This window comes from Callithrix jacchus, chromosome 5 (genome assembly GCF_049354715.1).
Source record: "Callithrix jacchus isolate 240 chromosome 5, calJac240_pri, whole genome shotgun sequence".
NCBI lineage: Eukaryota > Metazoa > Chordata > Mammalia > Primates > Cebidae > Callithrix > Callithrix jacchus.
Genome location: NC_133506.1, coordinates 94,945,475 through 94,963,151, shown reverse-complemented (window position 1 = coordinate 94,963,151; position 17,677 = coordinate 94,945,475). Strand labels below are relative to the sequence as shown.

The following is a 17,677-nucleotide window of genomic DNA, read 5'->3' as shown; positions in this document are numbered from 1 at the left end:
TCCATTTGCTGCTGCTACTTCTACTATCACCTAGCACTTAAACTCTAAGGTATGGCAGATATTCTCAGCACTGTATAGGTATTAACTCGTTTAATCCTCCTAACAGCCCTGTGAGATAGGTACTATTACCAACCCCATTTAGCAAACAGGTAAACATAATACCAAGAGTTAAAAAAAATCAAGGTTACACAGTTACTAAAGAGTAGAGCTATGATTACAATCAAAGCAGTCTCAAGTATGAAAACAACCTAAGTGTCTGTCAATGGATGAATAAAGAAATTGTGGTGTCGGGCACGGTGGCTCACGCCTGTAATCCAAGCACTTTGAAGACCAAGGCAGGCAGATCACCCGAGGTTGCGAGTTCGAGACCGGACCGACCAAGATGGTGAAACCCCGTCTTTAAAAGAAAAACAAAAATTAGGTTGGGCTAGGTTGCTCACGCCAGTAATCCTAGCACTTTGGAAGGCCGAGGTAAGCAGATAATGAAGTCAGATTCGAAACTGGCCTGAACGACATAGTGCAACCCGCTCCCTATAAAAAAAGAAATTGTGGTCTATAGATGTATATCAATGGAATATTAGCCCTAAAGAAGATCCTGCTATTTGTGACAACACGGATGAACCTGGAGGGAGAAAATTATGCAAAGTGAAATATGTCAGATTTAGACAGAAAAATAATACATGATCTCACTTATACATGGAATTTAAAAAATCAAATACATAGAAACAGAAATCAGAACAATGGTTAACAGGGGCAGGGAGGTGGGGTATTTGAGGAGATGTTGATCAAAGAGTACAAAGTTTAAGTTACATAGGATGAATCAAGTCTAGAGATCTAATGAACAGCATCATGACAACAGTTATTCCCCTATCCTCTGGCTGGCAGCCCAGAGGCCACAAGATGCCTGGAGTTACTGTAAAAGACGTGAACCAGCAGGAATTCATCAGGGTTCTAGCAGCCTTTCTCAAAAATCCCAGGAAGCTGAAAGTTCCTGAATGGGTGAACACCGTCAAGCTGGCCAAGCACAAAGAGCTTGCTCCTAAGACGAGAAATGGTTCTACACATGAGTTGCTTCCACAATGCGGCACCTGTACCTCTATGATCTATTGGGGAAGTCCAAGAAACGACATCATGCCCAGCCACTTCAGCTGAGGCTCCGAGTATGGCTGCTGGGTCCTCCAAGTCCTGGAGGGACTGAAAATGATGGAAAAAGACTAAGATGGGGGCCACAAACTGACACCTCAGGGTCAGAGAGATCTGAACAGAATCACCTGACAGGTGGCAGCTGCCAACAAGAAGCATTAGAACAAACCACGCTGGGTTAATAAATTGTCTCATTCATAAAAATACTACTACTACTACTACTACTACTACTATATTCTAAGCTGGATATTTGGATATTTGCTTTAAAAATTTCAGGTGTTCTACACACACACACACACACACACACACACACACACGGTAACTATGTAAGGAAATGAATGTGTTAATTAGCTTGTGATATGATTTGAATGTGTGTCCCCTCCAAATCTCATGTTGAAATGCTCACACCTGTAATCGCACTTTAGGAGGTCAAGGTAGGTGGATCGCCTGAGGTCAGGAGTTCGAGACCAGCCTGGCCAACTTAGTGAAATCCTGTCTCTACTAAAACTACAAAAAATTATCTGGGTGTGGTGGGGAGCACCTGTAATCTCAGCTACTTGGGAGGCTGAGTCAGGAGAATTACTTGAACCAGGGAGGTGGAGGTTGCAGTGAGCCGAGATTGCGCCACTCCACTCCAGCTGGGATGACAGAGCAAGACTCCATTTCAAAAAAAAACAAAAACAAAAAAATCATGTTGTAAAAACCATCATGTTGTACACCTAAAATATATGCAAATTTTATTTTACTTTTTATTTTTTTGTATTTTTTGTACAATCAGGGTTTCATCACATTTCCCAGGCTGGTCTCAAACTCATGAACTCAAGTGATCCGCCTGCTTTGGCCTCCCAAAGTGCTGGGATTACAGGTATGAGCCGCCATGCCTGGCCTACAACATCTTAAATTGATATTACAAAATAATTTTCACCTCAGAGACCACAGCCCCAAAAAATCTTAATCTCTGGAACTCCCTGGGCTACTCCTTGAGAACTGCTGCCCTAAGGATAGTGAAAGAACTTTGAGGAATGGGAAAATTCACAAACATTAGAATATAAAACAGAAAAAAACAACTTTCAGATCTCTCTCTAGTCCAATTCCCTTATTTTATAACTGAGGAACTGAGGGCACAGAGAGAAATAGGCTTTACCATCTCACACATTAGTAACAGCTGTGACAGCACTGAGGACTTCTGAGTTCTTTTCTACTGTCCTTTGTATTATACTATTCTTCCTCTTTTGTCAAAAATGGATTTAGAAAATTCTATATTTTCCTTCTTTAAAATTGAACAATAGCATTAATACATACTTTTTGTGGAGACAAGGAGTTTATCTTTCCCAATGGAGAGTTGCGTTTTATGGTCTTTCCTGAATCAAGTTTTGCATCCGAATTGTGTACTTCTGTTCCAAAGCAATGACGTTTTCTAATCTGTAAACACAGAACAAAAATGAAGTTTAAGGTAAACTAGAAGTTTAACAGGCTAGTTGTTCTCAAAGGCCAAAAAAAATCTATGCATTTTTTTTCTGCATCCAAAAAAAAAGACTATTTATAACTGGTAATAATAACACAAATTTTAAAAACACAAATAAGCTCCTCATGACAACACTTAAATAAAACAGAACATAGTAATGACTCACAAATCTTAGCCAAACTAGCTTTGATTAGTGATATATCAAAACAGGAGTATTGTAAAATGAACTTCTCATAAAATAGTCCCACCATATGGACATCAAATCTAGTATTACAGCAAAGTCCAATCACATATCTAATTGGAAAATAAAAGTAAATCAAAATTTAAGTATAATTCTACATTGAAAACAACTCAGAATAAAAATTTTAATGCAAACAGTCATGATTTCCTACAATGAGGAATAAATTACTCAATTACTATTACTTACTAAATATTTGATTAACCAAGCTGTGTTTGATTAAATTTCTTTTATAAATACCACTAAGTTTTCTTTCCAAACTGTATTCATGCTTTTTCCTACTTGTGAAAGACCTATTCACTAAAGTTATAATTGGGAGAAAAGCATTTCTATTGATAATCTCATTCCTACCAAAAGTGAAATGAGAACCAATGAAATAAGGGAATAAGCATTTTATGTTGAGCCCTACCTGATGACACAGAACTCTATGTACACATTTTGTGAGGGGGGACATCTCTACAGATTAACACCTCACTTGTCATTGGTACTTTGATAAAAATTAACTAGTTCACTGTACTTCTAAAAATAAGGTTGAATTATAGAAATTTATAAAGATTGTGAGTGGAACAGTTAAACTACATAAGAATGCAAGCACCTTGGGTACACTCAATTAAAAGTACCCAATTACTTACCTACAAATAACATGCTAATTAATGGTTTTTAGTTTATGTTTTTGTTTATTTTTTGGAGACAGGGTCTTGCTCTGTCAGCAAGAATGAAGTGTAGTGGTGTGATCTTAGCTCACTATGGCCTTGAACTCCTAGGCTTGAGCAGTCATCCCACATCAACCTCCCAAGTAGCTAGGACTACAGGCTCACACCACCACACCTGGCTCATTTTTAAACTCTTTTGTGGAGACCGGAGTCTCTATGTAATCCAGGCTAGTTTCAAACTCTTGGACTCAAGATATCCTCCCACCTCAGCTTGCCAAAGTGCTGGGATTACAGGCATGAGCCACTGCACCCAGCCTAATAATTACCTTTTATTTGTAACCAAATCTATTAAAATCCCAGCCTCCCTACCTCACTGCCATGAATTCTGAGAAAATACTGTGTTCATCTATGAAAGGTACATTTCATTTAAAATACCTGGTAATTCAAGCCTTTTAGTAATTTTTAGAAATATACATATTTTATCATGTATCAATCTAAAAAACTCAGTAAGAATAAATCTTTTCATTACATTAATACTATCAATTCCAAAATATCCATAACATGAATAATATCAAAGGTATTTTAGCCAAAAGAAAATGCTATTTTAAGATAAAAACAATGGAAGAGTTAAAAAGTGCAAAGCAGTATATTACCAAGATAGCCCTTAAGTAAATATTTTACTATCAAATTCCTCATATGTGAGAAACACCATGCAGTTTCACTTGAATGACATGTTACTGTGAATAATCTGCTATAATAACAAACTCCTTTGTAACAAGTAACTGTACAAAATGAAATTATAACAAATTACCATTTAATTTACAGCTGTCATATGACCCAACTAATCTCCACAAAGGCATTAAAAACTTAACTGATACTTGACTACCATGTTCATCTATAACTAACTGGATTATTTCACTGCCAATAAATTCTGTTTACCTGCTGTGCAGTTTCTAAGGGTCGAATTCTTTTCTTCTCTACTTGAAAATCATCATTTTCATCTCTGTATACGGATGCCTGTTTCTTAGCAGATAACTTGGCAGCCAGGGTGGTTTTTGCAGGGGAGTCTTATATAAGAAGTAATAAAAAATTAGCATAAATAACTTACACATAGGCAATTTTTCTAAAAGAAAAGTGGAACCAGGATGTAAGGCTTTTTAGAAATTTCATACCATAATCTAAAACATGAAACTTAAACATGTTTTAAAAAGTACTTCTCTACCATTCAGTTTACTTTAACAAAGATTTGAGAAACATGCTTTCAATAGGAAAAGTCCAGTTTGATTTTTTAAATAGCTTTATGTACTTGTAGACTACACCCAATAATGTGATTTAAAATGTATAACCGCTAGAGTCTCTGAAGAAAATATATTTCACGTGTGTAAAAATCTTCCTTTACAGTTATCAGTGCTTCTTTCCTACTAAGTTTTTCCACATTCCTTAGAACAAAAACATTGATTATAGAATCAAGCTCATATAATGTCTTTTAATCCCACAATCCTGAAAGCTCCTTCTCAAGGTCATCAAGGACCTCTTAACCACCAAATAACATTAATTATCTCAATCTTTTTTTTTTTTTGAGATGGAGTCTCACTCTGTCACCCAGGCTGAAATACAGTGGTACGATCTCAGCTCAATGCAACCTCTTCCTCTTGGGTTCAAGTGATTCTCCTACCTCAGCCTTCCTAGTAGCTGAGACTACAGGTGCATGCCACCAAGCCCAGCTAATTTTTGTATTTTTAGTAGAAACAGGAGTTCACCATGTTGGTCAGGCTGGTCTCAAACTCCTAACCTCAAGTGATCTGCCCACCTCAGTCTCCCAAAGTGCTGGGATTACAGGCTTGAGCCACTGCACCCTGCCAATTATTCCAGTCTTACAAATGTGAACACTAGGGTTTTAAAAAGTCCAGTAGCTGACCCAGTATCATACAGTTAGCAAGTGGTAGAGCCTGGATGTGACTGAATCCTGCTGTGTGACTCCAACCTCCATACATGAAACCTCTTAGGCATACAGCCGAACACTGTCTTCTTGGAACACAGCAAATACATTTTCTTCTTCCTTAATGTCTCTAACAGTGTTCTTAACTATTCTCATACATTGGTTTCTCTCCTCTCCCTTTTCCTAAATATAAATATTCTTAAAGGTACCCTCCTTCCTGTTTGTTTCTCTCTAAACATTCTCTCCATTCTTACGGTTTGAATTAATTTCACAATGTTTTTTTATTTTTTAAGATGGAATTTCGCTCTTGTTGCTCAGGCAGGAGTGCAATGGTGCGATCTCGGCTTACCGCAACCTCTGCCTCCTGGGTTCAAGCGATTCTCCTGCCTCAACCTCCTGAGTAATTGGGATTACAGGCATGAGCCACCACACCTGGCTAATTTTATATTTTTAGTAGAGACAGGGTTTCTCCATGTTGGTCAGGCTGGTCTCAAGCTCCCAACCTCAAGTGATCCACCTGCCTTGGCCTCCCAAAATGCTGGGATTACAGGCATAAGCCACCACACCCAGCCAACAATCATTTGAGTCTATCCCATGACTGGATACCATGGAAAAACAATGAAAAAGAGAATCCTTTGCCCTAAAGGATTTACAGAATATTTATAGCAGAGAAATACCCATATGAGCAGGTCCAATACTGTTTTCAAAAACTAAGTTTAAGGACAGCCCCAGTGGCTCATGACTGTAATCCCAGCACTTTGTAAGACCGAGGCAAGTGGATCACTTAAGCCCAAGAGTGCAAGCCTGCCTGGGCAACATGGTAAAATCCCATCTCCACTAAAAATACAAAAATTAGCTGGGCATGGTGGCATAGGCCTATAATCCCAGCTGCTCGGGAGACTGAGGTATGAGAATCCCTTGAACCCGGGAGGCAGAGTTTGCAGTTAGCAGAGATCACACTACTGCACTCCAGCCTAGGCAACAGACAAGGCTCTCTCTCCAAAAAAAAAAGTGAGTTTGAGACCTCATAAACTCAGAAATGAACCTATGCCACACAGCACTGATTTTTAAGTTTTTTCCTAAAGTGTAGGACTATTTTCTTTTTAAAGAAATGTTGCAGCTGGGCACGGTTGTTCACACCTGTAATCCCAGCACTTTGGGAAACCGAGGCAGGTAGAACACCCGGAGGCGAGGAGTTTGAGATCTGCCTGGCCAACATGGCAAAACTCTGTCTCTACCTAAAATATAAAAATTAGCTGCACATGGTGGCTCATGCCTGTAATCCCAGCTACTTGGGAGGCTGAGGCAGGAGAATCACTTGAACCCAGGAGGCAGAGGTTGCAGTGAGCCAAGATCATGCCACTGCACTCCAGCCTGGGTGACAGAGCAACACTCCATCTCAAAAAAGAAATGGTGCTTAAAATTTCCAAAATAGAGATGAAAGACCTAGAACTTCTCTGATCCACTTTCCCCTTCTCCTTACAAGTTGTGTTTCTTTATAAGGTTCTTAGAAACATGGTTTGGAAACCACTATACTCTAAAATCCTAATAGTTTCGCCTTTCAGAAGTAGGTCTTTAATCTACCTAGAAGGGGTTTTGTGTGAGGTATAAAGTTGGGCTCCAATTTCAATTTTTTCCATATGGACATCTAATAGTCCCAGCATTACCCAAGTTCTTCCTTTCCCCTCCACTCCATAGGGGCACTTCTATAAATATATCAAGTTTCTGGATACATGTGGAACTGAATTAGGGTTCTCTATACTTTTAGGTATAGATAGGTATAGAGAACCGTGAATTAGGGTGCTATTAGCACTTCACTGTGCTAAAGTCAGTCCATCGTAATTACTCTACATTTACATACAATAAACCAGTATATTTGGGGGATCAAGTCTCTCACCTTGACCTGCTTCTTCAAAAGCATCCTGGCTATTCTTAGTCCTTTGCATTACATATATATTTTAGATAAGACAGGTAATTTTGAGCTCTGCATGTCCAGACAATCTATGTGGTAGTTATGACCGTGAAAATTCATCAGCCTATACAGTTAGGGTTTGCGTTTTTCTGTATTTAGGTGATAAAGAATTTGTTTACAAATATAAAGAGGATATCAGAATATAACCTTGATTTTTCCCATTTGGACTATTCTAGATAACACTGGCTCAGTAATGTCAAAATCAAGTTGGTATATATGGACAACTCATTTTTTATAAAGACACAAAGGCAATGCGGTAGATAAGGATAGCCTTTTCAATAAATGGTGCTGAACAACTGGATATCCACATGCAAAAAAACAAACTTTAATTCATACCGAAACCAGCTTAGCCATAGAGACCCCCATCCAGACAGCACTGAAGACATTAAGAAGCAGACATCCAGATAAAACAGCAAAGTGGGACTATCCGGGGGTCAACAGCCTTCCAAGCTGAGAACCTCAGGGGCTGACAGCATTCTAAGCTGAGAACCTCAGGGGCTGACAGCATTCTAAGCTGAGAGCCTCAAGGAGTCTGACCCACGTATTTATTCTCTCTGAACAGGTGATTATTATTAACAAACAGGTGCTCTGTGTTTTCTCATAGAACTAAGATAAACTAGGTAGGCAGCTGGTGCCTGCTTACCACTAATCAAGGACAAATCAGAAAGTATTCTCCACGAGGGAGTCACGGGGGCATAGTTACATATCCTGTGCTTAAAGAACTGTTTTAATTGGTGTATGACATACATATACTGTTTTGCTACTTTAGAATGCCCCAAGCAGTTTTCTACTTGGGCAGGGGGTGGCCAGGTTTTCCTTGCCATTCTTCTCAGCAAACAATATAGTTTATCATAAATGTTAGGACTTGTCCCAGTAAATCCATACCTTGCACCGTCTACACACATTAACTCAAAATGGACTTAAACCTAAATGTAAAACCTAAAATTCTATCTGATCAAAGAAGTCTCAAAATTTAACAATAAGAAAACAACCCAATAAAAAATAGGCAATTTATTTGAACAGATATATCATCAAGCAAGATACATGGATAGCTAATAAGCACATGAAAATATAGGAAATAAAAATTAAAACCACAATGAGATACCACTGCATGCCTATTAGAGTAGCTAAAATTAAGGCCAGGTGTGGTAATCCTAGCACTTTGGGAGGCCAAAGAAGGCAGGTCACTTGAGCCCAGGAGTTCAAGACAAGCCTGGGGAACATAGTAAAACCAACAAAAACTACAAAAATTAGCTAGATGTGGTGGTGTGTGGCTGTAGTCCCAGCTACTTAGGAGTCTGAGGTATGAGGCTCACTTGATCCTGGGAGGTAGAAGTTACAATGAGCCAAGTGAGCCAAGATCACAGTACTGCACTCCAGCCTGGGCAACAGAGTGAGACCCTATCTCAAAAAAAAAACAAATAAACAAAAAAACCAGAATGGCTAAAATTAAAAGGACTGACCATACCACGTGTTGACAAGGATGTGAAGAAATTGGAACTATCGTAACTACTGATGAGAATGTAAAATGGTGTGACCATTTCATAAAACAGTTTGGAAATTTCTTAAAAATTTGGCCAGGCAAGGTGGCTCACACCTGCAATCCCAACACTTTGTGAGGCTGATATGGGCAGATCACTTGAGGTCAGGAGTTCAAGATCAGCCTGACCAACATGCTGAAACTCCATCTCTTCCAAAAATACAAGTTAGCTGGGTGTGGTGGCAGATGCCTGTAATCCCAGCTACGCAGGAAGCTGAGGCAGGAGAATCGCTTTAACCCAAGAGGCAGAGGTTGCAATGAGTCGAGATTATGCTACTGCACTCCAGCGTGGGCAACAGACTGACTCCATCTCAGAAACAAAAAAAAGTTAAACATACACACCTACAAAGCAATCTGGTCATTCTACTCCTCGTATTTACCTAAGAGAAATTAAAACATACATCCATACAAAGATGTAGACACAAATGTTCATAGTATCTTTGTAATAGCCCAGAACTAGCAATAACCCAATTATACATAAACAGCTAGATAACTAATTTGTGGTATATTCATGGACTATTACTCAGAAATAAAAAGAAATTATTAATATATGCAACATGGATGAATCTCAAAATATTTGTTGTAAGTGAAAGAAGCCAGACAAAATTAGTATACATCCTCTATGAATCCATTTATATAAACTATAGAAAATGCAAACTAATCTATAGTAACAGAAAGTAGTTAAGTGGTTGGTTGGGGAGGTGAGTCATGGAGGGGTAGGAAGGGGGAATAACAAAGGTCCATGAGAAAACTTTTGGGGAAAGTGAGTATGTTTGAAAAAATTTAGAGAAAGTGAATATAAGGTTGGTGTGTATGTTCACTATCTTGATTCTGGTGACAGTTTCATGGAGGTACATATGTCAAAATGTATCAAAGTGTACCATTTGGGCTGGGCGCGGTGGTTCACATCTATAATCCCAGTACTTTGGGAGGCCAAGGTGGGTAGGTCACTTGAGGTCAGGAGTTCGAGACCAGCCTGGCCAACACAGTGAAACCCTGTATCTACTAAAAATACAAAAAATTAGCCAGGCATGGTGGCAGGTGCCTGTAATCCCAATTACTCGGGAGGCTGAGGCAGGAGAATTGCTTGAACCCAGGAGGTGAAAGTTGCAGTGAGCCAAGATCACACCACTGCACTCCAGCCTAAGCAACAGAGAGAGATTCTGTCTCAAAAAAAAAAAAGTATACCATTTAAATACATGCAATTTATGTCAAGTAAACCTCCATAAAGTTATTTTTAAAAGCAAAGGGTAATATTATATACCAGAGTTCCTATAATTAGCTGAAAATTAATCCCATTCATTCATAACAACAAATATTTATTTAGCACCTACCATATACCAGGGACCCTGCTAGAGTTCTAGGGATACAATGGTAAGCAAATTGACAAGGTTCCTGACCTCATGAAGTATACAGTCTACTACGGAAGTAGAAATTAATAAAAGATTTAGACGGACACATAAAATACAAACTGTAACAAGTGCAGGTCGGGCATGGTGGCTCACACCTGTAATCCCAGCACTTTGGGAGGCTGAGGCAGGCAAATCACCTGAGGTCAGGAGTTCCAGACCACCCTGGCCAACACGAAGAAACCCCATCTCTACTAAAAATACCAAATTGGCCAGGCACAGTGGCTCACGCCTATAATCCCAGCACTTTGGGAGGCCGAGGTGGGTGGATCACCAGGTCAAGAGATCAAGACCATCCTGGTCAACAAGGTGAAACCCCGTCTCTACTAAAAATACAAAAATTAGCTGGGCATGGTGGTGCACGCCTGTAGTCCCAGCTACTCAGGAGGCTGAGGCAGGAGAATTGCTTGAACCCAGAAGACGGAGGTTGCGGTGAGCCGAGATCGTGCCATTGCACTCCAGTCTGGGTAACAACAGCGAAACTCCGTCTCAAAAATAAATAAATAATAAAAATACCAAATTAGCTGGGTGTGGTGGCACATGCCTTTAATCCCAGCTACTCGGGAGGCTGAGGCAGGAGAATCACTTGAACTTGGGAGGTAGAGAGGTTGCAGTGAGCCAAGATCATGCCACTGCACTCCAGCCTGGGCAACAAAACCGAAACTTCATCTCAAAAAAAAAAAAGTGCTATAAAGGAAAGGTACACAATGAGGAGACAAAATATAATAGGGAAATCAAATCTACTCTAACAGAAAAATCAGGATGGATACCCCAAGGAAGTGACATAAAAACTGAGGAAGAAAAGGATAATAAGTTGAAGATGGAACTTTGCTCAGAAGAGAAAGTAATACAAGCAAAGGCTCTGAAGAAGAAGAGAGCATAAATCTTTGAAGGAAAAAAAAGAAATCCAAAAGGCCAAAATCAAAACAATGTAGACAACACTATTGGTCACCTACTTAACAACTATTCCACTTCTTTTTCCTCGTTCCTACCGGAAGTTCAATCATCTACCCTCCTCTGTATATTTATGTGCTTTAGAGGAAGCTGACTCCATCCTTGATTTTACGAAATGGATACTGTTTGGACTTAAGTCAATCATGGCAACCTCTGTCTCCCTGCCAGTGCCTGGTTAAGAAATAGCATGAGTAAAAACAGAAAAAGGGTTATTGGATGCTCTAAACAAGAGATGGTAGTTTGGACTATGAAGGTACAAATGGATATGGAGATGTACATAAAGAACTAAGAAAGAGCAGTGTCCAGGATGTTCCCTAGGTTTCTGTCTTAGGTAAATAATAGTCTATCCCTTCTATACAGCCAACAGCAGGAGAAGTATTTTTTCTAAATATATTATTAATAATCTTACATTACTCAATATATTTCTCTAAAATTAGTAAGAATTCTTTAAGGATCACACATAAATATATCTGATTCTCATGTAGGATACTAGCCTCAGAAGGCCAGATGGCAAACTTCTCAAGAATGAATCAGTGAGGCTAGATTTTGTCTTAGGATACGAACATTATATTTTATAGAATTCTAACGTACAATTAACAAAACTGGCTACAAATAACATCAATTTCTGAAAATCATTTATTTTGCCTTGCCTTCATTAAAAAATTACTTAGGCCAACAAAATGTCTCAATCAATTAAAAGTCAAACCAAGGACTTAACAACTTTTTGGCCGGGCGCGGTGGCTCAAGCCTGTAATCCCAGCACTTTGGGAGGCCAGGGCGGGTGGATCACGAGGTCAAGAGATCAAGACCATTCTGGTCAACATAGTAAAACCCCATCTCTACTAAAAATACAAAAAATTAGCTGGGCATGGTGGCACGTGCCTGTAATCCCAGCTACTCAGGAGGCTGAGGCAGGAGAATTGCCTGAACCCAGGAGGCGGAGGTTGCGGTGAGCCGAGATCACGCCATTGCACTCCAGCCTGGGTGAAAAGAGCGAAACTCCGTCTCAAAAAAAAAAAAAATTTTTGACCACTCTGTGTTATTTTAAAAGAATTCCAGAGAAACTAGAGATATATAATCAGTTGTGCTAACCAAACTTATATAAATTAGGGCTTATAACAGTAATAATTAAGACTCTTATTACAGATATCAACTGATCCAGGCAAAATATAAATTACCTTGACAAGCTGATGGAGTCTCATTTCTTTCAGAAGGTGGTGTGCTTGGATTGTTGAAATGATGTGAAGTTCCTTGGTTCATATCATTGTTTGTAAAATCCTTTGAATGGCATGTACAACAACATGACAATGGTACTTCAGCTTTTTCACTTATGCCCTCATCTGCTGGCTTCCCTAAAAATGAAAGAACCTCTATTTATAACATATCTAAGTAAATAAACATTAATCATTCTCTGCAGCTAGGGTAAGTAACCAGCTCAGTTCACCCAGGATTGGGAGGTTTCCTAAGATACAAGATTTTTAGGGCTAGTACCAGGAAGGTACCTGGCAAACCTGGACAAGCTGGTCACTTTATTTGCACCATCAGATTAGGACAGGAGAGAAATACTTAAGCCAAAATGTTTGGCCAGACACAGTGGCTCACTTCTGCAATCCCAGCACTTTGGGAGGCCGAGGTAGGCAGATCACTTGAGGTTAGGAATTTGAGACCGGCCTGGCCAATATGGTGAAACCCTGTCTCTACTAAAAATACAAAAATTAGCCAGACATGGTGGCATACACCTGTAATCCCAGCTACTCAGGAGGCTGAGTCAAGAGAATTGCACAAACCCAGGAAGCAGAGGTTGCAATGAGCCAAGATCACGCCACTGTACTCCAGCCTACGCAACAGAGCAAGACTCTGTCTCAAAAACAAAAGCAAAAACATTTATAGAGAAATTATCACCCATTTATGTAATCTGCAAAAATCGAATAATCTAAGATTAATAATGTAATAAAAGTACAACCACTGAGGTATTCATTTAAATTAAGATTTATTTAAAATTCAAGAACAGATTGAAACAAGAACCTAAAATAAATTCTTAATTACTACTTTCCCTAAATGAAGAATTTGAAAGTTGAATACATTAAATAATAATGTAACACATAAGGGTTAAAGCATTCCCCACATTATATTTCTAATAGAAACATGTTTATTGATGTATTAATTCTGATACATGCATCAAAATACATTTTAACATCAATATTCAAATCAATAAAATAGGTAATTTTGATGCCTAAATATAATACAAAATTGTAATAAGTTTACACTGTATGCCTGCATTGTATACAATGTACTACTCATACTCGAAAAAAAGTTAAATAATTTCTTTTTTAAAATAATCAGTATTGATACTGTTTTCCCCATTTATACCATATAAATATTCCTAATTCTATTTTTCAGGCATCTGCCATTAAGACCTGAAGTTAGTAATGATAAATTCACTTTTCCCAAAATTAACATCAGTAAAAATCAAAATGAACAACCAAAAGATTATGAAATACTAACTTTTTATTATTAATATTTCTTATTAGTAACAAACATTTTATTTTAAAAATGTATATATATATATCTATATACAAATACATACATACACATATCCTGTTTAACCTCAAATTCTCCTAATACTTTAGGTTAAACCCATCTAATCATGTAACTAAAATGTATCCAATATTATATTTCTGATTCATTATATAGATTATATAGTCTTTCATAAAAGTAAATATTAATAGACATTTGTTAGCAAACAAAGTAAAAATAGCTTGGCCTAGTGGTTCATACCTATAATCCCTACTGCTCAAGAGGCTGAAGCAGAATCACTGAGCCCAGGAGTTTGAGGTTACAGTGAGCTATGATCACACTCCATCCTGGGCAACTCCGCTCAAAAAAAAAAAAAAGTAATGGGAAGAAATATAAATTCATACAAACAATATTATAATAAATTTCTGCTTATTTGGCATCCAAACAAGTAGGAAGTTCAACCAGAATATATTTTTTTATATATTCCATGTGTTAATGTTATGAGAAAGGAACAAGTAAGCAAATATATTAAAGGATTTCCAAAAATTAAAAAAGCAATTAGTATGTGTTATAGCATCATGACAGCCCATCTCTTGCATCTTGTATGTACAAATTATCATCTAATTATTCTATAATGATAACCCTAAGCATCCAAAACATTGTTTTTTGAGACATGGTCTCACTCTGTCACCCAGGCTGGAATACATAATCACAGCTCTCTGCAGCCTGAACCTCCTGGGCTCAAGCGATCTTCCTACCTCAGTTTCCCACGTAGCTGGGACTACAAGTGTACACATCACTATGCTTGGGTAATTGACTTTCATTTTTTGTAGCAGTTGGGTCTCACTATGTTGCCCAGGCTGCCATAACTCTTTATGTACTTTCTGACTCATCAAAAGACTAAATTATGTTCAGTGTTATTTTAGCATTAATGAAACATATTTTGCTATATTGAAACTCTTTTGGCAGATACATAACTTTTTTAAAGAAACATCTTTAAACGAATATTTAAATTAGCTAGAGCATGGCTGAACCGGTGTAGTTAAAGAGTACCGTATTATGTTTTTTCAGGCCCCAATAAGCAACCTGAAGATATCAAGCAACTACTTACCACTAAGGGACTGTTGCCATGCTAAAGCAGAACAAAGTAAGGCTAAGCTTTTTCCACTTCCTGTGGGACTCTCCAATAAACAATGCTGCTTACTGTTTAATCCTCTGAGAATCTATGGACACAGAAACCAATGAGAAAGATTAATAAACATTTTACTTTATAAAGGTCTCTCTCTCCCTGAAGTACAAATATAACAACAAGGAGAAGTGAGGTTGCACTCCAGGGAACACAACAATAGCTGAAGGAACCGGTATTCCATTAAATCCAAACTTTATTCCTTCACACCTCTCCCTGAGATTATCTTGGACTTATCAAAATATCAAGCACAAGAGAAGAAATGAAAAGAGCAATCTATGCCAGAATTATGCAAGCACCAATGATTTCTGTAAAACCAGAATACGTTACTATCAATATCTCTGATGAAAGTTTAATGAAAGATATTGCTAGTGAGAGTATATATTATTACAACTACTTGGTAGAGAAATAAACAATTTCTTATAAAGTGAAGATGTCCAATTACAGCAAGTCCAGCTCTATGTGTACACCCAAAACCTTTCCCACATGAACACAAGAAAACATGCATAAGAAAGTTCACAGCAGCAGCCAGGCAGGGTGGCTCACGCTTGTAATCCCAGCACTTTGGGAGGCCAAGGCAGGTGGATCATTTGAGGTCAGGAGTTCGAGACCAGCATGGCCAACATGGTGAAACCCCATCTCTACTAAAAATACAGAAATTAGTTGGGCATGGTGGTGCATGCCTGTAATCCCAGCTACTCTGGAGGCTGAGGCAGAATCACTTAAGCCTGGGAGGTGGGGGTTGCAATGAGCGGAGATTGTGCCACTGCACTCTAATCTGGAAGACAGACTCAAAAAAAAAAAGAAAGTTCACAGCAGCACTGTTTGTAATTGCAAAGAATGTAAACAACATAAATGTCCATCAGTAAGAAAATGGACAGACAAATTCTGGCATATTCATCCAATAATCCAATAGAATATATACAGCAGTTAAAATGGATTAAGAATCAATAGGGCTGAATACTAAAAATAATGCCAAATTTAAAAACTCAGGTGCTGCAGAAAGATAAGGTACAGTATCACATCAATGCACAAAGTTTAAACATATGTAAAATAATATTTTATATTGTGGATACATACATATGTAATAAAAGTATAAAAACATGGCTAGGAAAGGAAAAGAGCAAATTCAGGATATTAATAATCTTGTTACCAGTAAATAAAAATGAAGTACATATGGCAAAATAGATATAACAAAACTGGAAAGTTGGTTTACTCAAATTTGTATGTCAATTTTCTGCATGATTCAAACAAAACAATTAATGGTGAGAAATATAATATCCTGTGTAAAAGATAGTTAGTACTCTGTAGAAAGCAGTTTTTCATTAAAAGTATAGAAATTCCAAATGAGCTGAGAACATTTTTCAGAATTTTCTTCTTTGTCTTAACCACGGATATATACATTTACTAGCAATCATTAGTTTCCCAGAGGTCAGATGTTCTTCCAAATGAACCCAGAAAATACTCTCCGTTTACTATTTGAAAATACGAATGCAGTCACATACTCAATGTACTTTATGGATCATAAGTATCTATATCTTAAAAACTTAACTGCTGAAAAATACTTACAGAATTCATCATAGCAAGCTGTGATGGGTAAGCTTTATAAGGAAAGTTAATCTTCACCCCGCTAATTGTATATTCAGACCACATTGCAGACATAGTGCTTTCCTGTTTATTTCAGATTCCTAACTGTAACAGAAATGAAAATCAAATATTGAGACACATCTTTCAAAGAAAACCAGAAAACCAAACTAAGAGAGAAGCTGAAAATACAAACTGGAATTAATAAAAGCATAAACAAAACAAATGGAAACAAAAGAATTTGCTAGTATTATTAATCATAGCGGTCAAGAGCATGTCTTAGAGTCTAACAAATCTGGATTTGCATCCCTTGCTCTGCCATGTATTAGTTGTGTGACTTTGGGAAAGTTAGTTTCCTTCTCTAAACCATAGTGACTGCATGTACCCCAGAGGATTGTGGTAATGATTAAGTGAAATAATGTGCATATATGATACAGTACATACCAGATTAAATATGAGCTCTTTTAACAATTACGTCAGATGTAATCGACCTAAAGAAACAAGTTCCTGAGGCCTCTCTCTCTAAAACTCCATACCACCACTCTTTCTCCTTCGGTTCTTCCCCTTATGTTACCCTTTCTGCAGTCCTCCAGTTAGAAGAAAAAAGCTGTGGACCAGAAGTCAGGAAGCATAGGTTCTATATCAGATTTTGACAGGGTCTTTGACGTACCTTTTTACTTCTCTGGGTCTAACATTCTTATCTGTGATGACCCTTAATTTTATTTAAAGGCTGTTGTGAAAAAGAGACTGCCCGCTGGGCATGGTGGCTCACATCGGTAATCCCAGCACTTTGGGAGGCTGAGGCAAGCGGATCACGAGGTCAGGAGTTCGAGACCAGCCTGACCAACATGGTGAAATGCCGTCTCTACTAAAAATACAAAAATTGTTTGGGCATGATGGCACGCACCTCTAATCCCAGCTACTCGGGAGGCAGGAGAATCCCTTAAACCCAGGAGGCAGAGGTTGCAATGAACTTGAACCCAGGAGGTGGAGGTTGCAATGAGCCTAGATCGCACATTCCACTCTAGCCTGACAGAGTGAGACTCCGCTTCAAAACAACAACAACAACAAAAATAG

The 17,677-nt window shown here is 38.1% G+C and overlaps 1 protein-coding gene and 1 pseudogene across 1 annotated transcript in view; one reads left to right on the top strand and one right to left on the bottom strand.

The window, feature by feature from the left end:
* BRIP1 (BRCA1 interacting DNA helicase 1) overlaps positions 1-16,772 on the bottom strand; it is a 180,310-nt gene extending 163,538 nt beyond the window's left edge. Inside the window, exons 1-5 of the mRNA XM_002806832.6 lie at positions 16,586-16,772; positions 14,942-15,053; positions 12,492-12,665; positions 4,439-4,566; positions 2,446-2,565 (exon numbers count right to left, since the gene is read on the bottom strand). Of these exons, the coding sequence (XP_002806878.3) occupies positions 2,446-2,565; positions 4,439-4,566; positions 12,492-12,665; positions 14,942-15,053; positions 16,586-16,678 (627 nt within the window). The 5' untranslated portion in view covers positions 16,679-16,772. The remainder of the gene's footprint in view (positions 1-2,445; positions 2,566-4,438; positions 4,567-12,491; positions 12,666-14,941; positions 15,054-16,585) is intronic.
* LOC108591769 (small ribosomal subunit protein eS19 pseudogene) lies at positions 901-1,325 on the top strand (annotated as a pseudogene).
* Positions 16,773-17,677: the final 905 nt, after the last annotated feature.